The 22,776-nt window shown below is 42.4% G+C and overlaps 1 protein-coding gene across 1 annotated transcript in view; it reads left to right on the top strand.

Annotated features, from left to right (window-relative positions):
• bbs9 (Bardet-Biedl syndrome 9) overlaps window positions 1-22,776 on the top strand; it is a 177,853-nt gene that overhangs the window by 45,994 nt on the left and 109,083 nt on the right. The window contains 1 exon segment of the mRNA XM_082150880.1: window positions 13,019-13,159. Coding sequence (XP_082007006.1) covers window positions 13,019-13,159 — 141 coding nt within the window.

Genomic DNA, 22,776 nt, shown 5'->3' on the forward strand with positions numbered 1-22,776 from the left:
CGGCCGTTAAAGAAAATAATGCGGACGTTCAGGGAAACAATGCGGCCGTTAGAGAAAATAATGCGGACGTTCAGGGAAACAATGCGGCCGTTAGAGAAAATAATGCGGACGTTCAGGAAAATAATGCGGACGTTCAGGAAAATAATGCGGACGTTCAGGAAAATAATGCGGACGTTCAGGAAAATAATGCGGCCGTTAGAGAAAATAATGCGGACGTTCAGGAAAATAATGCGGCCGTTAGAGAAAATAATGCGGACGTTCAGGAAAATAATGCGGACGTTCAGGAAAATAATGCGGCCGTTAGAGAAAATAATGCAGACGTTCAGGAAAATAATGCGGCCGTTAGAGAAAATAATGCGGACGTTCAGGAAAATAATGCGGCCGTTAGAGAAAATAATGCGGACGTTCAGGAAAATAATGCGGGCGTTAAAGAAAATAACGCGGACGTTCAGGGAAATAATGCGGGCGTTAAAGAAAATAATGCGGACGTTCAGGGAAACAACGCGGGCGTTAAAGAAAATAATGCGGACGTTCAGGGAAACAACGCGGGCGTTAAAGAAAATAATGCGGACGTTCAGGGAAACAACGCGGGCGTTAAAGAAAATAATGCGGACGTTCAGGAAAATAATGCGGCCGTTAGAGAAAATAATGCGGACGTTCAGGAAAATAATGCGGCCGTTAGAGAAAATAATGCGGACGTTCAGGAAAATAATGCGGCCGTTAGAGAAAATAATGCGGACGTTCAGGAAAATAATGCGGGCGTTAAAGAAAATAACGCGGACGTTCAGGGAAATAATGCGGCCGTTAAAGAAAATAATGCGGACGTTCAGGGAAACAATGCGGCCGTTAGAGAAAATAATGCGGACGTTCAGGGAAACAATGCGGCCGTTAGAGAAAATAATGCGGACGTTCAGGAAAATAATGCGGACGTTCAGGAAAATAATGCGGACGTTCAGGAAAATAATGCGGACGTTCAGGAAAATAATGCGGCCGTTAGAGAAAATAATGCGGACGTTCAGGAAAATAATGCGGCCGTTAGAGAAAATAATGCGGACGTTCAGGAAAATAATGCGGACGTTCAGGAAAATAATGCGGCCGTTAGAGAAAATAATGCAGACGTTCAGGAAAATAATGCGGCCGTTAGAGAAAATAATGCGGACGTTCAGGAAAATAATGCGGCCGTTAGAGAAAATAATGCGGACGTTCAGGAAAATAATGCGGGCGTTAAAGAAAATAACGCGGACGTTCAGGGAAATAATGCGGCCGTTAAAGAAAATAATGCGGACGTTCAGGGAAACAACGCGGGCGTTAAAGAAAATAATGCGGACGTTCAGGGAAACAACGCGGGCGTTAAAGAAAATAATGCGGACGTTCAGGGAAACAACGCGGGCGTTAAAGAAAATAATGCGGCCGTTAGAGAAAATAATGCGGCCGTTAAAGGAAATAATGCGGACGTTCAGGAAAATAATGCGGCCGTTTACGAAAGTATGAAAGTATAGACGCACAAAAAGTACCTTCTCAGTCTAAAAACAGAGATGACGATTTATTGATGGAGTATGTAGAAACAAACTACAAAAATGATGATAAATCAGATGAAGAAGTAAATGGAAATTGTAGTCAGTCGTTTGCAGCCGGCTCTAGTGTCGCCAGGTCTGATAGTGATTCAGATGAATGTGAGAGTGTAGGGAGTTTTTTAGAAATGGGAGACATTGATTCTCAAACAGGCACTTCAGAATTGAGTGGCTGTGAAATAAAAGTTTATTCCACAAGAGAGATTAGTGCTTTCCTTGACGAAACTAAAGGTGTACGGAATCCACAATTTGATTTGTTTTTTCCAGATTTAAGAAGATTTTTAGCGTCTTGTAGAGATGTGATGATAAATGCAACAGTTGAGGAGTTTAGTAGACAAAAACGCTATCGTCTTAAAAAAAATAATTACCAAAGTAAAGAAGATGGTTCATCAAGATACGAAAAAAAAGTAGCCGTTAAGAGATTGGAAAGAGACAGTGTTGTGAGATATCACCTGCTGCATTAAGATATTATGACATCCTTAAATACCGGATCTTTGAATGTAAATGGATGTCGTAATAAAGAAAAGAGAAGTGCACTTTTCAAATTTTTGGCTTTTAAAAAGTCAAGTGTGACATTCTTGCAAGAAACACACACAGATGTATTTAACCAGGCAGAATGGCTAAGTGAATGGAAAGAACAGGCTTTTCTTAGCCATGGTTCCAGTGTAAGTGCTGGAGTAGCTGTTCTCATATCGGAAAGTGTTCAGGGAAGCGTTTCCAATATGATAGAAATTATTCCTGGAAGAATGCAGCGGGTGGATATTATTTTGCAAGGTCTGTCTTTTTCCTTTATTAATGTATATGCTCCTAATGTTGGGTACGAACGGGTTTTATTTTTTAAGAAATTACAGGACGCAATGATTAATATTCCTTGTGATAATTTTATAATTGTGTCTGGAGATTTTAATTGTACTCTTGATCATACAGTTGATAGGAATCATGACGAACCGCATCCTAATTCCGCTGAAGCTCTTAAGAAAGTAGTAACTTTTTATTCCCTTGTAGATGTGTGGAGAGAATCTTTCCCCAAAAGTAGGCAATACACATGGTTGAAAGTGAATTCTAATACTATATCGAGCGCTAGATTAGATTGAATATATGTTCAGAAATGTCGAAGAGGAAACATTTTTGATAGTAAAATTGTTCCTACTCCAATTTCTGACCATTTCTATGTTTCTGTTATAGTTACAACATCGAGTAATACCTTTAAATCTTATTGGCATTTTAATAACACTCTGTTGCGAGATCGCACGTTTGTACATCTATTTGCTTTCTTTTGGAGAGCTTGGAGAGAGAGAAAGAAAGAGTTTAAATCCCTAAGTCAGTGGTGGGACATTGGGAAAATCCACATTCAGTCTTTTTGCCAACAGTATGTAAAAAAATAATACAAAAGAAATTCAGAAGAAAATCGAACAGTTGGAACAAGAAATCATGAGATTGAATAGCTCCATAAGTGAAAGCGGTGGAACAAGTGTGGATTTGCTTGAACAATATAATTTTCTCCTGAAAAATTTGCATGAAGAAAGAGATCAAGGAACAATAGTACAAAAAAGATTTACTCAGCTTATCAAAATGGACTCTTCAACATCATTCTTTTTTGCTTTGGAGAAAAAGGTTCGAGAAAAGAAGTTAATTGGTCATCTTAAATTGTCTGATGGAAGAGAGACAACAGATAAGAGAGAAATTACTTCACAAGTTTTGTCCTTTTATGAAGAACTGTACAGTGCTGAACCTTGTGATTCTGAAGCAACAGATTATTTTCTTACTGGAACTCCAAGATTGAATGAAGATGAGAAGATGCAATTAGAAAAGTCACTTTCACTTGAAGAGTTGAGCGAGGCTGCTAAACAGCAGTCTGTGGGACGATCTCCAGGACTGGATGGACTGACTTCAGAGTTTTATAAGGCTTTGTGGTCATTGATTGGACCAGATCTGCACTCTGTGTTTCTTGAATGTGAAAAATCAAGAGTTCTTCTTCTCAGTTGCAGAAGAGCAATAATTACGTTATTACCAAAGAAAGGAGATTTAGGACTTTTAAAGAACTGGCGCCCTATCTCCCTTTTAGGGATAGATTATAAGATACTTTCAAAGGCATTAACAAACCGCTTGAAAAATGTTATGGCATCAATAATTTATAAAGACCAGTCTTATTGTATTCCAAGACGTTCTATTTTTGATAACCTTTTTCTTGTGCGAGATTTGTTGCATTTTACTGAGATTTATGGACTTGATGTGGGCCTTCTATCACTTGACCAGGAAAAGGCGTTCGACAGAGTCGACCACGAATACCTTTTTAATGCCTTATCAGCTTTTGGATTTGGAGAACAGTTCATCTCATGGATCAAGATACTTTACACAGATGTTTTTAGTATGTTGAAGATAAACGGAACATTAACAAGAACTTTTCCTGTGCGCAGAGGCGTAAGACAAGGATGCAGCCTCTCGGGACTCTTATATGCAATATCCATCGAACCTTTATTGAGAGTTCTTAGAGAAAAGCTACAAGGTATTTCAGTCCTCAATCCCAATATATCAGAAACTACTGTAGTAAGGCTTATTGCCTATGCTGATGACGTTACAGTCATAATAAGATCTCAAGAAGACATTTTTCAATTGAGCAAGTGTCTGGACTGGTTTCAAAAAGCATCTTCAGCGAAGGTAAATTGGAATAAAACGGAAGCATTACTTTGTGGTCAGTGGCGGGAAGAAGTTCCACCTCATCTTCCACAACAGTGCCACTGGAACACAGAGGGATTGAAGATCCTTGGAATCTTTTTTGGCACTCAGCAGTATATGACAAGGAATTGGGATGGAGTGGTTGAAAAGATATTGGGACGATTGAAGAGATGGAATTGGATTCAGCCACAGTTATCATGTAGAGGCAGAGTTTTAGTGATAAATAATTTAGCTGCTTCAATGTTGTGGCATCGACTGACTGTTTTAGACCCTCCAGCTGGACTTTTGCAGCTACTCCAGAAACATTTTGTGAACTTTTTCTGGGGAGGACATCATTGGGTTCATCCAGGCATACTGAACTTACCTGTGTTTGAGGGTGGTCAGGGTCTCATTGATCTAACTGCTAAATGGAAAGCTATGAGATTACAATCAGCTCAAAAACTGCTGTACAACACTGATCCACAACCATGGATTATGTTTGGTTTAGCAGTTTTACGGGCAGTTAGTAAAATGGGACTTGATAGACAATTATTCCTTATTTCTAACAATGCAATCAAAGGTTTGGGTATAAATGGATTCTATCAGTCTGTGTTGAGAGCATGGAGTATATTTAAGATGGAGAGAGAGAATCATTTTGGTCTTGAAGAACCACTTTTTCATAATGCATGGCTATGTCATCCGTCTAACTTGCCAAGTATTGAAATGAACACTTTTATTTCATCTGGTGTTTTGAAAGTGGCAGATTTAGTTGATACTGAACATAGTACATGGTTTTGTGCACAAGAAATAACTGAACAAATGGGCAGGAAGTCAGAAAGGATAGTGAAGAATGTTTTAAGCAAGTTAAAATCATCATTTCCTATATTATTTAACAAGTTTCTTGAAGATTATTTTGTTAATGGTTTAAGTCAAAGTTTTTTTCCTGAATTATTTGTAACACCATATAATTGGCAGGATAATGGGGATATGAGACAACTTCTTTCCCTAAAAGAACTTCAACATATGCCATTTTCAGAAAGCAGTAAGCGAGTCTCTTGCATTACAAGAGACTCAAAATTATTGTAAATTTTGTAATGTATCGGATACTGTGTTTCACATTTTTTCTGATTGTTACAGAATTTTACCTCTTTTGAATATCTTAGAAAATATATTTGAAGGCTTTGGTTGGAATTTTTCAAAAATAGTATTTATTTTTGGGTTTAAATATATTAAGTCTCAAATCGAGTCCTGCACCTTTTCCAATTTTTTAATTGGTCAAGCGAAGTTAACTATTTGGAAAGCATATCAAATTGAAAATGAAGATAAAAGAATTAATATAGTAGAATTGTTCAAAGCTTTGGTAGAATCCAGAGTTAAAATAGAGTATGAATTTTATCAAATGAATAATGATATGCTAATAAAAAAAAAAAAGTGGTGTATAAATGCAAATTTAAATTTTGTGAATGATGATGATAAATTAGTGTTTCAGTGGTATTGCTGAAATTTGAAGGAATTAATATAGAATTTAAAATGTTATTTATTACTCATTGTTATTAAGTATTATGAATTATGGAAATGTGATGATCATTGTATAACATGATAGGAAAATAAAAAAAGTTGTTAACGTCTCTCTCTCTCTCCCTCTCTCTCTCTCTCTCTCTCTCTCTCAAAGCACAAACATGCACTCACACACACTCTCTCTCTCTCACACACACACACACACACACACACACACACACACACACACACACACACACACACACTTGCACACACACCTGTGTCTACTTTTTCTAAAAACGCTGGCTGGAAATGCCAAGATGTTCATAGATTCTAATAATGCGCATTAATAACGTGTGCACTCAGTTGAGGAGATCATTTCTCTGATAAGAACACATGCACATAAACTATGATGGAAACACATTTACTGAATAAATCTCTTGATACACAACAAAACCCTCAGCGGAGGCTGTGATTGGATAACTGGAGTAACCAGTGGACCAATGGCGTCGCAGCGTCTCTAATGTTGGTTTTGGTGTTTCTGAAACGCCGGAGTGGAAGTGTGTGATCAGGATGATGTGGTGTAACTCCCTCCAGAAGCGTCTCACACACACGTGTGTGTTCCCGAACACCAGCATCCGACAGCGTTTACTGTGTTTCGCCTGACGCTCGAGACACACTCGTTTATGATGGAGGGAAAGAGAAAGATTGCAGAAACTTACAGTTTATGACTGATGTTCAGTGTTGGTGTTCCAGAAGTGAGGATGTTCTCCTGAACACATGGACGGGAACGCTGCTTTATTCACTAGTGCTTTCTGCCATATTACAGTTTTGCTAGTTAATTCTCTGACCTCTGACAGAAACAGCTGAAGAGAGACGTGGAGTGTGTGTGTTCTCTCTCTACATTACACTGGTGTGTTAAACCACATACAACTATAAGAAAAACTCAGTTTACTTTTAACTGAGATATTCACATCACTGTAATGCAAGTGTTTTACATGTAAAAAAGCATGTGTTTCATTGCTAAGTGTTTCTACATTATGGTGGTATTTCTGCTGATTTAAATAAATAAAACTGAAAAGAAAAATGTATTAAAGTACTGAAAGTCCTCACAGAAAGAGAATAAGAATCTCTTGTTTCTGAAAGAGTCTCTTCTGCTCAACTCTAGCAGAACCCTCCAGAAAGAGTTCTTTATTTCCTGTTTAAATACCAGTGTGAGTGTGTGTGTGTGTGTGTGTGTGTGTGTGTGTGTGTGTGTGTGTGTGTGTGTGTGTGAGAGAGTGTGTGAGAGAGTGTGTGAGAGAGTGTGTGAGTGTGTTAAGTATTAGTGAGAGTGTGTGAGTGTGTTAAGTACCAGTGAGTGTGTGTGTGTGTGTGTGTGTGTCTGTGTGTGTGTGTCTGTGTTAAGTACCACTGAGTGTGAGTGTGAGTGTGAGTGTGAGTGTGTTAAGTACCAGTGAGAGAGAGAGTGTGTGTGTGTGTGTGTGTGTGTGTGTGTGTGTGTGTGTGTGTGTGTGTGTGTGTGTGTGTGTGTGTGTGTGTGTGTGTGTGTGTGTGTGTGTGTGTGTGTGTGTGTGTGTGTGTGTGTCTGTGTTAAGTACCACTGAGTGTGTGTGTGTTAAGTACCAGTGAGTGTGTGGAGCTTTTCTGATGTTTAAATCCGTTCTGAAGATTTCTAGCACAGAGGATGTGTGTGTGTCAGACGGAGCCGTGTGTGTGTAGGAACTGCGGGAATAGCTCTGGAGAACAGGAGGAATGAGAGTGTGTTTGGGAGTGTGTTTTTAGGGAGTGTGTGTTTTAGGGAGTGTGTTGTTTGGGAGTGTGTTTTAGGGAGTGTGTTTTAGGGAGTGTGTTGTTTGGGAGTGTGTTGTTTGGGAGTGTGTTTTAGGGAGTGTGTTTTAGGGAGTGTGTTATTGGGAGTGTGTTTTAGGGAGTGTGTGTTTGGGAGTGTGTTTTAGGGAGTGTGTTATTGGGAGTGTGTTATTGGGAGTGTGTTTTAGGGAGTGTGTGTTTGGGAGTGTGTTTTAGGCAGTGTGTGTGTTTTGGAGTGTGTTTTTGGGAGTGTGTTTTAGGGAGTGTGTTTAGGGAGTGTGTTTTTTGGAGTGTGTGTTTGGAAGTGTGTGTTTGGGAGTGTGTTTTAGGGAGTGTGTTTTTGGGAGTGTGTGTTTGGCAGTGTGTGTTTGGGAGTGTGTTTTTGGGAGTGTGTGTTTTGGAGTGTGTTTTTGGGAGTGTGTTTTAGGGAGTGTGTGTTTGGGAGTGTGTTTTAGGTAGTGTGTGTGTTTTGGAGTGTGTTTTTGGCAGTGTGTGTTTGGGAGTGTGTTTTAGGGAGTGTGTGTTTGACAGTGTGTGTTTGGGAGTGTGTTTTAGGGAGTGTGTTTTAGGGAGTGTGTGTTTGTTTTTGGGAGTGTTATTGGGAGTGGTTGTTTGTTTTAGGGAGTGTGTGTTTGGGAGTGTGTTTTAGGGAGTGTGTTTTTGGGAGTGTGTTTTTGGGAGTGTGTGTTTGGCAGTGTGTTTTTGGCAGTGTGTTTTTGGGAGTGTGTTTTTGGGAGTGTGTTTTTGGGAGTGTGTTTTTGGGAGTGTGTTTTAGGGAGTGTGTGTTTGGGAGTGTGTTTTAGGTAGTGTGTGTGTTTTGGAGTGTGTTTTTGGCAGTGTGTGTTTGGGAGTGTTTTAGGGAGTGTGTGTTTGACAGTGTGTGTTTGGGAGTGTGTTTTAGGGAGTGTGTTTTAGGGAGTGTGTTTTTGGGAGTGTGTGTTTTGGAGTGTGTTTTTGGGAGTGTGTTTTAGGCAGTGTGTGTGTTTTGGAGTGTGTGTTTGGGAGTGTGTTTTAGGCAGTGTGTGTGTTTTGGAGTGTGTTTTTGGCAGTGTGTGTTTGGGAGTGTGTTTTAGGGAGTGTGTGTTTGGGAGTGTGTTTTAGGGAGTGTGTTTTAGGGAGTGTGTTTTAGGGAGTGTGTTTTTGGGAGTGTGTGTTTGGCAGTGTGTGTTTGGCAGTGTGTGTTTTGGAGTGTGTTTTTGGGAGTGTGTGTTTTGGAGTGTGTTTTAGGGAGTGTGTGTTTGGGAGTGTGTTTTAGGCAGAGTGTGTGTTTGGGAGTGTGTTTAGGCAGTGTGTGTGTTTTGGAGTGTGTTTTTGGGAGTGTGTGTGTTTTGGAGTGTGTTTTAGGGAGTGTGTGTTTGTTTTAGGGAGTGTGTGTTTTAGGGAGTGTGTTTTTGGGAGTGTGTGTGTTTAGGAGTGTGTTTTTGGGAGTGTGTTATTGGGAGTGTGTTATTGGGAGTGTGTTATTGGGAGTTTGTGTTTGTTTTAGGGAGTGTGTTTTAGGGAGTGTGTTTTTGGGAGTGTGTGTTTGTTTTTGGGAGTGTTATTGGGAGTGGTTGTTTGTTTTAGGGAGTGTGTGTTTGGGAGTGTGTGTGTTTGGGAGTGTGTTTTTGGGAGTGTGTGTTTGGGAGTGTGTGTTTGGGAGTGTGTGTTTGGGTGTGTGTTTGGGAGTGTGTGTGTGTTTGGGAGTGTGTGTTTGGGAGTGTGTTTTAGGGAGTGTGTTTGGGAGTGTGTTTTAGGCAGTGTGTGTTTTAGGGAGTGTGTTTTTGGGACTGTGTGTGTTTTAGGGAGTGTGTGTGTGTGTTTGGGAGAGTGTGTTTTAGGGAGTGTGTTTTAGGCAGAGTGTGTTTTAGGGAGTGTGTTTTAGGGAGTGTGTTTTAGGGAGTGTGTTTTAGGGAGTGTGTTTTAGGGAGTGTGTTTTAGGGAGTGTGTTTTAGGGAGTGTGTTTCTGGGAGTGTGTGTGTGTGTGTGTGTGTGTGTGTGTGTGTGTGTGTGTGTGTGTGTGTGTGTGTGTGTGTGTGTGTGTGTGTGTGTGTGTGTGTGTGTGTGCGTGCGTGTTTGGGAGTGTGTTTTAGGGAGTGTGTGTGTGTTTGGGAGAGTGTGTGTTTGGAAGAGTGTGTGTTTGGGAGAGTGTGTTTGGAAGAGTGTGTGGGTGTGAGTGTGTTTGGAAGAGTGTGTGTTTGGAAGAGTGTGTGTTTGGAAGAGTGTGTGTTTGGAAGAGTGTGTGTTTGGGAGAGTGTGTGTTTGTTTTAGGGAGTGTGTGTTTGGGAGTGTGTTTTAGGGAGTGTGTGTGTTTGGGAGTGTGTGTGTGTGTGTGTGTTTTGGAGTATGTGTTTGGGAGTGTGTTTTTGGGAGTGTGTGTGTTTGGGAGTGTGTGTTTGGGAGAGTGTGTGTTTGGGAGTGTGTTTTAGGCAGTGTGTGTTTTGGAGTGTGTTTTAGGGAGTGTGTTTTAGTGAGTGTGTGTTTGGGAGTGTGTGTGTGTGTTTTAGGGAGTGTGTGTGTGTTTGGGAGAGTGTGTGTTTGGTTGTGTGTTTTAGGGAGTGTGTTTTAGGCAGAGTGTGTTTTAGGGAGTGTGTTTCTGGGAGTGTGTGTTTGGGAGTGTGTGTGTGTTTGGGAGAGTGTGTGTTTGGAAGAGTGTGTGTGTGTTTGGGAGAGTATGTTTGGAAGAGTGTGTGTGTGTGTGTGTGTTTGGGAGTGTGCATTTGGGGGTGTGTGTTTGGAAGAGTGTGTGTTTGGAAGAGTGTGTGTTTGGAAGAGTTTGTGTTTGGGAGAGTGTGTGTTTGGAAGAGTGTTTGTGTGTTTGGGAGTGTGTTTTAAGGAGTGTGTTTATGGGAGTGTGTTTTTGGGAGTGTGCATTTGGGAGTGTGTTTTTGGGAGTGTGCGTTTGGGAGAGTGTGTGTTTGGGAGTGTGTGTGTGTGTTTGGGAGTGTGTTTGTGCTTGAGAGTGTGTGTGTGAGTGTGAGTGTATGTGTTTGGGAGTGTGTGTGTGTGCGTGTTTGGGAGTGTGTGTGTGTGTGTTTGGGAGAGTGTGTGTTTGGAAGAGTGTGTGTGTGTTTGGGAGAGTGTGTTTGGAAGAGTGTGTGTGTGTTTGGAAGAGTGTGTGTTTGGGAGAGTGTGTGTTTGGAAAAGTGTGTGTGTTTGGGAGTGTGTTTTAAGGAGTGTGCATTTGGGAGTGTGCATTTGGGAGTGTGCATTTGGGAGTGTGCATTTGGGAGTGTGTTTTTGGGAGTGTGTGTTTTTGGGAGTGTGTGTTTTTGGGAGTGTGTGTGTTTGGGAGTGTGTGTGTTTGAATGAGAGAGGAACAGCCATTACTGGCCAGAAATGTCTAAGTAAACAGAGCAGTGGTGGCAGATGAGGTGAGCTGGTCAGGGGGAGTGTGTGTCGACGGTTACTGATGTTTACTCAGAGATAACTTGAGCTTTGCACAGATGGAGCGGAGAGACTGATGCCACATTTAGACCTGCGAGCGGAGGTGTATCTCACACACTTCCAGCGTATAGCTCATGTTTCATAAAGCTGGTCAGAAGCAGTCGAGGGTTTCACTAAAAGCTTTTAGGACGAATCTCACGAAAACAGGTGCAGGTCACATTCCAGCCTAACACCAACAGGGAAAAAAGGAGATATTTCTGAAGGATCATGTGACACTGAAGACAGGAGTAATGATGCTGACAATTCAGCTTTGATCACAGGAATTGTCATATTTTACTGTTTTTACTGTATTTTTGATCAAATAAACGCAGCCTTGGTGAGCAGAAGAACCTTTCAGAAACATGAACAATCTTCATCTCTTTCTGTGGGGACTTTCAGTACTGGAATACTGGAATACATTTTTGTATTTATTTAAATCAGCATAAATACCACCATAATGTAGAAATACTTAGCAATTTCAACACTACAAAACAATTGCATTACAGTGATGTGAATATCTTAGTAAATTAAAAGTAAAGTATGAATATTTTTCTTATAGTTGTATTTGGTTATGAATGGATTCCTCTGGCTAGCATGACTTTCATTGTTTATAGCCTGGTATCTTTCTTTACTCGTGTGTATTGGTCTGATCCGTGTGTGTGTGTGTGTGTGTGTGTGTGTGTGTGTGTGTGTGTGTGTGTGCTCTGATATTAAGTGTTGTGTTGTTCTTCTTTCTTGCTGCCGCACATGTATCAGAGCTCAATCCTGCAGGTGAGTGACGCAACGGAGATATTTTGTAGATGTAACCGCATATGTGCAACTGTAAAATGCAATCACACACACACACACACACACACACACACACACACACACACACACACAGATTGTAAGTTAATATTTCAATACTTCATCTACACATTGACGATTCTCTGTCAGTTAAGGGTTGCATGACATTTTTTAGTAGGTGTTTTATTTATTTTGTTTTTATTATAAAATTATCAATATATATAAGGCTGCACGACCTGGCCCGTAAAGTATATTGTGATTATTGTTTCATATATTGTGATTTGAACTGATACGATAGACATTTAACGTTGTTGCAGGACTTTAAAGAAAACTCAAACCTGTTTTTAGTGTCTCAGTTCACATTGCATTTGCACTGGTGTTTTTAGGGAACCAATCTAATAACAATCATTTATTTTCATTTTCATTATTATTTTCATTATTATTATTAGTAGTAGTAGTTTTAACTCTAAGGCTGTGTGTAATGTGTAGCAGCTGAAACACCAGCGCTCTTCTGAAAGCCTATCTTCACCTCACTGGCCCTGGGTTTGAATGATTCTGTTCTGTTGTTGTGCTTGTTGTCGTCTGTCACCATTGTACACGCAGACTGTGCTGATTGGTCAGTGTGGTATTAGTCCCGCCCCTCCTCCACTGTGATTGGACGGCTGGGTAAAAAGCCGATTGGACGGCTGACAGTGATGAGTGATGCGTTTTACCCGAAGTTAAACATTTCTCAACTCTTAGTGACCAGAAAAAGCGCTCAGTGTGTTGTTATTTTTTTTAAAAAGAAGAAAAAAATGAACAGGTACTGCGTTCGATTAAACTGAGAAGGGTCACAGCACTTGCATATTATTGTCCTACTGTTAGTTTAACTACTTCTATTGTTCTCATTTGTAAGTCGCTTTGGATAAAAGCGTCTGCTAAATGAATAAATGTAAATGTAAATTTCAGTAATTCAACTCCACTATATTCTGTTCCTCAAACTCCCACTGCCTCATCCCAGCAGAAGAGAAACGTTAGGAGCTGCACATGTTGTTCATTGAGAGTGAAATAAATGAAGATAAAGCTGATAAATATGCATTTGAGTGGGTCTCATCTTCAGCAGAATGAGTCGTGTGCATTAATGTGTGTGTGTGTGTGTGTGTGTGTGTGTGTGTGTGTGTGTGTGTGTGTGTGTGTGTGTGTGTGTGTGTGTGTGTGTGTGTGTGTGTGTGTGTGTGTGTGTGTGTGTGTGTGTGTGTGTGTGTGTGTGTGTGTGTGTGTGTGTGTGTGTGTGTGTGTGTTGACTCTGCCAGGAATCCCTCGAGTGTCCCAGTGTAAGTTCGTCCTGCCTCTCCGGTTGGTGTGTATCCCGTCCTCAGCGCTCAAGAACAGCAAGTTCAAGATCACCATCGACACCAACAAGCCTCCCATCAGCCTCAGCGACGTCTTCCCAGGTACCGCACCCACACACACACTTACACAACTCCAGTATGTGCAGTCATCTCTGGGGATTATGGGTGAATCGTTCAGAAACACACTGCATCACGCGTCACCTCAGGGTCTCTGGCCAAGAAGTCCACCATCATCATCCATAACCTTTACTGGCATTACACACACTACTATTACATTACACTGAGGAGAGCGGGCATGGGTTCAGCTTAACCAAATACACACACACACACACACACACACACACACACACACACACACACACACACACAGAGCCGTACGCAGGATCTGGACATGTGCATTTTAAGGTGTTTTGAAGGCCAAAGAAATGGACAACAGCAGCTTTAGCTTTTAAAGCATGTCAGAGGGCAGTAGCAGGAAGAATTTTATCAGATATTTTTAAACATGAGAATCAGTTTAAATGTCGCAATGATTGATCCATACTACAAAATGGAAATGCAGAATGTTTATGCTTATTGTTGACAATACACAATCACATATTCGAAATAGGAATGGCCTTAAATAAGAAATGATTCATGGATTATTGTGCATAGATGTTACATTTCAAACAAACACCAATGCAATCCTTCTGTGTCCAGAGGCATACGAGCAATTAGTATGAGCATCAAAGATCAGTTTCAGCTACTTTTTCTTTCCTAAATTAATCAATGTTTTTGGACTAATCTGTTCATTTAATCAATGGTTCAATTGCTCACTCATAAAGACGGTCTCTTGTCGCCGCCTTCTGGCTTCATGATGCAAGTTGTGCAAACACACACAAGCGGAGGGATACAAACAGTGAAAAGTCCCAGTGCTGATACTGGGTGAATATTCCAACACATTCGAGGTAACGTTATACAAATATATTTATACATAATATTTATAATAATAATAATGGCAATATATTTAAAAGGGTGCTTGTGTTGTTAAATTGAGCTTATATTTTCCACTGTTTTTAGGCGCTTTTCCACTGCATGGTACGGCTCGGTTCGACTCGGCGCAGAACGGTTCGGCTCGCTTCGCTTTTCCACTATGTGGTACGACTCGACTCGGTACGGCACGGTTCGGTTCGCTTTAGCTCGGTTGCTTTTCCACTGCAGTTAGTACCGCTTCAAAGTGGGTGGGACTGATCGTTATAGTTGCCGTCTCTACTGCCATGACATCATCATATTAAATGCGAATTTTTCATTCCGTGTTTCCCCATCCACTCCTCGGCAACCAACGAGAGGAACGTCTGCACCTCGTCCACTGACCACGATTCAGCCATTTCTTTTTTTGAAGTTTATACTATTTTTTTTAAACAAATACTTTTAAAACAGGCGCTACAGCGTTGGCTGTTGTCTACTGGCTATTTAAATCTAGCGGGTTTAGTGTCTCGTGTTGTAAATACAATGACGCTGATAGTGATGATTCTGTCTGACCAATCAGTGATCTGCAGTGTTTCCACGTCACATTTTAGTATCGGTACGGTACGCTTGGAACCTCAACAGAGGTGGTACCATTTAAAGCGAGCCGAAGCGAGCCGTACCGTACCGTACCATGCAGTGGAAACGCATCATAAGTGAGCCGTACCGAACCGAGCCGTACCGTACCATGCAGTGGAAAAGCGCTCATTTACGCCAACTGGTTATTTCTGTCAGTCATTTAAAACTTCTGTCGAAGAACAGCTGTTTAGTTTAGCTACACGCATCTTATCTCGCACTGTATGATCATTAACTGAAGCGTGAAGCGTCCGTTGGGATTCGCGCTCGGCTCGCGCTTCTGTGAACATGAATCCCGCTTGCTTTGATTGGACTCAAACATTTTGACATTGACGAGCGGGTGTTTGAGTGCTGAAGCAGCTCAGATGAGGAGGTCAGTTATCGTCACGATGGGCGAATCATTGCAGCACCAAATTAGAGTTAATATTAGGCAATTATTTCACAACTTTCATTATATACACTCAACAAAATTACTGAGGTCCGGACCTCAATGGTGGGTACGGCCCTGCACACACAAACACACATGTATACACACACACACACACTCACACAGTCACACACTCACAAACACACGTATATACACACACACACACACACACACACACACACACACACACACACACACACACTAGGGCTTGCATAGACTAGTCGAGTAGTCGATAGATCGATTACTTCAACCACTAGTCGACGCTGTCGGAAACAATCGACTACTCGAACGTCACCAACAGACACCACACGTCAGATGTGTGGAAGTATTTCATCAAGGATGACAAAAATATTGTAATTGGCCAACTCTGCAAGAGGCCGTTCACATATTGCGTCTAAAAACGTGTGGAAAGCGCGGCCGCTATCTCCTACAAGCGCTTGTGCTCCCATGGCGTCTGTCGTTGCTGTGCAACCGTGAACTGCGCTCTCCATGATGACGACGAAGAAGTATCAGCAAAGGATTAATTGATTTCTAGCCCTTGCATTAGCTTTACTACTAGATATATTTCTGGAGATGAGAAGGAAAAACCCGCCTGGAAAAAACGATTTAGCAGGTTTTCCCACTTACAAAGCATGCAGAAGTCTGTAATGTTTATCATAGGTACTCTTCAACTGTGAGAGACGGAATCTAAAACAAAAATCCAGAAAATCACATTGTATGATTTTGATGATGACATTGTGAAGTAATTAATTTGCATTTTATTGCATTACATAAGTATTTGATCACCTACCAACCAGTAAGAATTCCGGCTCTCACAGACCTGTTAGTTTTTCTTTAAGAAGCCCTCCTGTTCTCCACTCATTGCCTGTATTAACTGCACCTGTTTGAACTCGTTACCTGTATAAAAGACACCAGTCCACACACTCAATCAAACAGACTCCAACCTCTCCACAATGGCCAAGACCAGAGAGCTGTGTAAGGACATCAGGGACAAAATTGTAGACCTGCACAAGGCTGGGATGGGCTACAGGACAATAGGCAAGCAGCTTGGTGAGAAGGCAACAACTGTTGGCGCAATTATTAGAAAATGGAAGAAGTTCAAGATGACGGTCAATCTCCCTCGGTCTGGGGCACCATGCAAGATCTCACCCCGTGGGGCATCAATGATCATGAGGAAGGTGAGGGATCAACCCAGAACTACACGGCAGGACCTGGTCAATGACCTGAAGAGAGCTGGGACCACAGTCTCAAAGAAAACCATTAGTAACACACTACGCCGTCATGGATTAAAATCCTGCAGCGCACGCAAGGTCCCCCTGCTCAAGCCAGCGCATGTCCAGGCCCGTCTGAAGTTTGCCAATGATCATCTGGATGATCCAGAGGAGGAATGGGAGAAGGTCATGTGGTCTGATGAGACAAAAATAGAGCTTTTTGGTCTAAACTCCACTCGCCGTGTTTGGAGGAAGAAGAAGGATGAGTACAACCCCAAGAACACCATCCCAACCGTGAAGCATGGAGGTCAGGACGGGGACAGGGGACAGGACGACTGCACCGTATTGAGGGGAGGATGGATGGGGCCATGTATCGCGAGATCTTGGCCAACAACCTCCTTCCCTCAGTAAGAGCATTGAAGATGGGTCGTGGCTAGGTCTTCCAGCATGACAACGACCCGAAACACACAGCCAGGGCAACTAAGGAGTGGCTCCGTAAGAAGCATCTCAAGGTCCTGGAGTGGCCTAGCCAGTCTCCAGACCTGAACCCAATAGAACATCTTTGGAGGAGCTGAAAGTCTGTATTGCCCAGCGACAGCCCCGAAACCTGAAGGATCTGGAGAAGGTCTGTATGGAGGAGTGGGCCAGAAGCCCTGCAGTGTGTGCAAACCTGGTCAAGAACTACAGGAAACGTATGATCTCTGTCATTGTAAACAAAGGTTTCTGGACCAAATATTAAGTTCTGCTTTTCTGATGTATCAAATACTTATGTCATGCAATAAAATGCAAATTAATTATTTAAAAATCATACAATGTGATTTTCTGGATTTTAGTTTTAGATTCCGTCACTCACAGTTGAAGAGTACCTATGATAAACATTACAGACTTCTACATGCTTTGTAAGTGGGAAAACCTGCTAAATCGGCAGTGTATCAAATACTTGTTCTCCCACTGTATGTGAATGACAATTAAGAAGTTGGGCATGTCCTGCTGCAGCTTAGTGACAATATATATTTTAAATGCAGCAATTTTTTTCAATAGTTTATAGGAACAAAAAAAGACAGATTGTGAAAGCGACCCTGTGTGGTGTAGATGAGTGTGTGGAGTCTGCTCTGTTATCAGGCTTATTCAGTCTGAGATAATGAGCCTGAGCTGAGGCAGATAACAGAGGATCCGGCGTCCTGCGCTCATGATAACAGCCTATCTCTGTCTGACAATCACACACACACACACACACACACACACACACACACGTGCCTGTGATCCTGAGGAGAGGACGCTGGAGAAGAAGTGCTCCTGTATGGATGTACTCTAGCAGTGTCATGAGATCATACACACTCACACACACTCACACTCTCTCTCTCTCTCTCTCTCTCTCTCTCTCTCACACACACTCACACACGTGCCTGTGATCCTGAGGAGAGGACGCTGGAGAAGAAGTGCTCCTGTATGGATGTACTCTAGCAGTGTCATGAGATCACACACTCTCACTCTCACTCTCACTCTCACTCTCTCACTCTCACTCTCACTCTCACTCACACGTGCCTGTGATCCTGAGGAGAGGACGCTGGAGAAGCAGTGCTCCTGTATGGATGTACTCTAGCAGTGTCATGAGATCACACACACACACACACACACACACTCACTCACTCACTCACTCACTCACTCACTCACTCACTCACTCACTCACTCACTCACTCACTCACTCACTCACTCTCTCTCTCTCTCTCACACACTCTCTCTCACACACACTCTCTCACACACACTCTCTCTCTCTCTCACACACACACACACACACACTCTCTCTCTCTCTCACACACACTCTCTCTCTCTCTCTCTCTCTCTCTCTCTCTCTCTCTCTCACACACGTCTGGTTCACTATCTTTGTGGGGACTCCCCATAGACTTAATGGTTTTTATACAGTACAAACTGTATATTCTGTCCCCTTACACTAACCCTACCCATCACAGAACACTTTCTGCATTTTCATAAAAATATTATTTAGTATGTTTATTTACCCATTCCCCTCATGGGGACCGCTGGCTGGTCCCCACAATGGAGGTGATCTCAGGTTTTACTATCCTTGTGGGGACATTTGGTTCCCACAATGTAATATAAAACACACACACACAAAAACACACACACACAAAAACACACACACACAAAAACACACACACACACACACACAAAAACACACACACACAAAAACACACACACACAAAAACACACACACACAAAAACACACACACACAAAAACACACACACACAAAAACACACAAAAACACACACTCACAAAAACACACACTCACAAAAACACACACTCACAAAAACACACACACACACACAAAAACACACACACACAAAAACACACACACACAAAAACACACACACACACACAAAAACACACACACACACACAAAAACACACACACACACACACACACACTTCCAACTCAAATTTCCAACTCAATCATTTTTATTTTGGCTTTGTCAGTTGATTGGTATGTTCAATGAATTAGGTTGTAAACCTTTAAAGACAAAGAACAAAAGTTATCATTTTAACTAAACATTTCAGTTAAACATTGAATGAGTTTAAACGTTTAAGTAAACATTTTAAATACATTTTATGATTAATTACCCACTTAAGCCTTTTACATTGAATAACACCATTTCAAACACTATGAAAGTTAATAAAATATTTCACCAACCATTGGCGTCTTTGGACCAAACCTACGAGTGAGTGAACTTGGAGTGTCTTCTCTGTGAAGTTTGTTCCTCTAAATAACTGAGGACCTCCATGTCTTCACAGGTGCTCCAAATCAGTGATGATTGATCAGGTGACTAGCAGCCGGTTTGCTGCTGGTGCATTCTGGGAAGTGTAGTTACTGAGACTCATTTCTGAGATTCAGCTCAACACCTCCCACTTGAGCTCCTGGTTTTTTCAAAACCAGAGAGGTCACACAAGCCCTTCACACCTTTGCTTGTTCTTCAGTGGGAAGTAGAATGACAAGGCGTCTGACATCTCTATGAAGAATTGTGGCTGGGATTTTGGTTTGAAGTCTCTTGGTTCTTTCTCCGTTAGCTCTTGTAGGCCCTTCTTTGCTGTTTGCCTTTGTGATGTGAACAGGATAGCTGGGAAATGTCTTCACAAGCACATCTCTTACGATGCCTTTGCTGTCAGCATTGACACTGACCACTCTAGCCAGCTTGTACTGTCCTCTCAGGGCGTTTTGATCAGCCAACCAGACCACATCTCCAACAGCCACATTTCGCTCTTTAGTGTGCCATTTGTTTCTAATGAACAGATTAGGTCCAGCCAATTGGCTCCACTTCTTCCAGAAATTGCTTACCTCTGCTTGAATATGTTTAAGTCTTTTATAAGGGTAGCCATCAAACTGGAAATCTCCAGGGTCTCCCTTTGGATTGGCACGTCCTAAAAGCAGAGAATTTGGGGTGATGTACTCTACACAGTCTTCTCTGCTTTGAGTTCTTGCATCGATGGGTCTCTCATTTGCAAGATTGGCTGCCATGAAGAGAAAAGTTTGGAATTCTCCCCATGTGAAAACACCATCTCCACCAAGGTTGCTCAACGCCCGCTTCACTACTTTGACAGCTGCCTCTGCTGCACCATTCCTATGGGGAGAGTCTGCAGGGTGAATCTTCCACGACCATTCTGTACCATGCTTGGCAGCTGTGTCTTCAATATCAGACTTGTTTAGTCGGTTAAGGAATTTGTGAAGCTTCTCTAGTGCAGGTTTGGCTCCCACAAAATTAGTGCCAGGGTCTGACCAGAGTTTCCTAGGGTGTCCTCTCAGTGAAGTGAACCTTTGATAGGCTAGCAGGAATCCTTCAGATGACATGTCACTCACCACTTCAGTGTGTATGGCTCTGGAAGCCATGCAGCAGAAGACTATTCCCCATACTCTGAGTCTAGTTCTCCTCTTGATCTCATCTTTCACTTCATAAGGCCCGAACAGGTCCATAGTGGTGAATTCAGAAGGTGCAGCCGGGCCTGTTCGCTCTAGAGGCAGGTCAGCCATGATTTGTTGACACCGTTTTGCCTTGTTTTTCCTGCAGACCACACAGCTGTCAACCATTTTCTTGGCAAGTCTACGGCCTTTTATTACCCAGGCTTTCTTCCTCATCCGGAGAAGGGTTCCTGCCACTCCCTCATGGTTTGCTTTGTGGGATTCCTGTGCCAGCAGTGTAGACACCCATGCTTCAAATGGTAAAACTGGCACTGCTGTCTTCTCTTCGTTGAAAGTCTGAATTCTGCCTCCACAAACTAGCAATCCAGAGTTCACATCTTTGTATACTGCCAATCTGCTTAGAGTTGTGTCTGAAAAAACTGTACCTTTTTGAGCTGCAAGGAAGATGTCTTTGAGTGCATCTTCTCGTTCTTTGACAGTTAGCACAGCTTGCTTGGGTGATCTTATCTCCCACTTGGACTGTTTAGGGACCCGGCACTTCCTCTTCAGCCACTGCTTGGTAGCTAGACAAACCCAGGCAACGACTCTCACCAGTTTGGACAGGCTACTGGATCTTCTTACTTCCACAAGATCTTTAACCCAGCCAGTGGGCTTCCTTTTTACATTTACATTTACATTTATTCATTTAGCTGACGCTTCTATCCAAAGCGACTTACAATTGCTATATATGTCAGAGGTCGCACGCCTCTGGAGCAACTAGGGGTTAAGTGTCTTGCTCAGGGACACATTGGTGTCTCACAGTGGATTCGAACCCGGGTCTCTCACACCAAAGGCATGTGTCTTATCCATTGCGCCACTACCACCCCTATGGGAGCAGTGTAGAAGTAGCAGTCTCTTTTTAGAAGAGATGGATTTTCCACAGGTATTCCCTCTTGAGTTTCACTCTTTGGACTTTCCTGAGTGCCTCGTTGGTCTTCTTTCTGCTGACTCCTTCTTGCTTGAGCTCTTGTTAATGCACCTGAGAATGCCTTCCTCTGGAGCTTGTTTACACTCTCCCTGGCATGAGCTGCTACCTCTCCAGCTGATCTTATAGGCCACTTCTCCACTGGCCACTTCAGGAACTCTGGTCCATTTTGCCATGTGGAGTTCTCCTTCAAATCTTCAGGAGCGCCCCCTCTTGTTATAATGTCAGCTATGTTTAGATCTCCACGGATCCACCACCAGTCTTGCACTAGTCCAGCCTTCTGGATTTCACCCACTCTATTTGCAAAGAAGGTTTTGTACCCATAGCTGACTCTTTGAATGGCTCCCAAGACCGTTTGACTGTCGAGTAGATGGAACCATCTCTCAATCTTCATTCAAGCATGCTTTTCTACATACTTCCTAATCCTGGCTGCGAAAACAGCTCCACAGATCTCAGCTTTTACAGCTTCTCCCTTCTGATCCAGGGGTGTCAGCTTGGCTTTTGATTCAACAAATCGAACTTCAGTGCCTTGACTTGTCTCCCATCTTAAGTACATCACAGCTCCACAGGATTTGTCACTTCCATCAGAGAATGTGATGCCCCAAGGTTTCCCTTCCCAGCCAGCTGGTGTGAGGCTCCTGTGGAATTTCACCTGTCCAAGCTGCACATATTCTTCAAAAAGCTTTATAGCTTCTTCTCTGAGGCTTTCTGAGAGAGGTTGGTCCCAGGTTTCTTGGGTTAGTTTCCCACCTCCTCCCTCTTGGAATGCCTTTCTTACAAGAATTGCTCCTTTTTGTTTGGCAGGTGTAATTAAGCCAATTGGGTCGTACAGTCCAGCCACTTGGCTTAAGAGGGCTCTCCTCCTTGAGAAGATCTTTCCCAACTCTCATCTTCTTTTTCCTTTTGGAAAAGTTAACTGAGATTAACATGTAGAGCTTGTCTTCATCCATTTGGTAGCCAATACCCAAGGCTTTGTTGTCTTCGTCCCTCATTTGATTTGGAAGAATTAAGGTTTTACCTTGTGTCTCTGTTAGATCCTCCGTCTCCATTCCTTGCCTCCCACTTTGCCCTGACCGGACCCATGGTTTGAGGAAGAAACCTCCAGCTTTCAAGATCTCTTCAACATTTGCTGGGATTTTGTCAAGTTTATTTAGGTCATTTTGGGAGGTTAAGAGGTCATCCACATAACTGTCCTCTTCAATGACTCTGCGCTCATCCTCCAAGTGAACAAAGTTGGGCAGGCGTGCTGTTTCCCTCATAGCCAACTGAGCAATGCAACCAGCAGGTCTGTCCCCAATGTTGACTCTGGTAATTGCATATTCACTTATCTCTTCATCTGGGCTGTCCCTCCAGAGGAACCTGTGAAGATGCATCTCACGCTCCTCCAGCCATACGGAGTTGTACATCTTTTTGATGTCTCCTAGAGATGCATACGTCCCTTCTCTGAACCTCAGCAGGACAGCTCTGATAGGGTTGAGAACGTCTGGTCCCTTCAGAAGAAGATCATTCATACTCATGCCTTTGTATTTCTGACTACTATTCCATACAATACGGATTGGTGTTGTCACCGAATGAGGATTTGGCGCCACCAGGTGGCTTACGTACCACACT

Source organism: Leuciscus leuciscus, assembly GCF_965113295.1.
Source record: "Leuciscus leuciscus genome assembly, chromosome: 20".
NCBI classification, from domain to species: domain Eukaryota; kingdom Metazoa; phylum Chordata; class Actinopteri; order Cypriniformes; family Leuciscidae; genus Leuciscus; species Leuciscus leuciscus.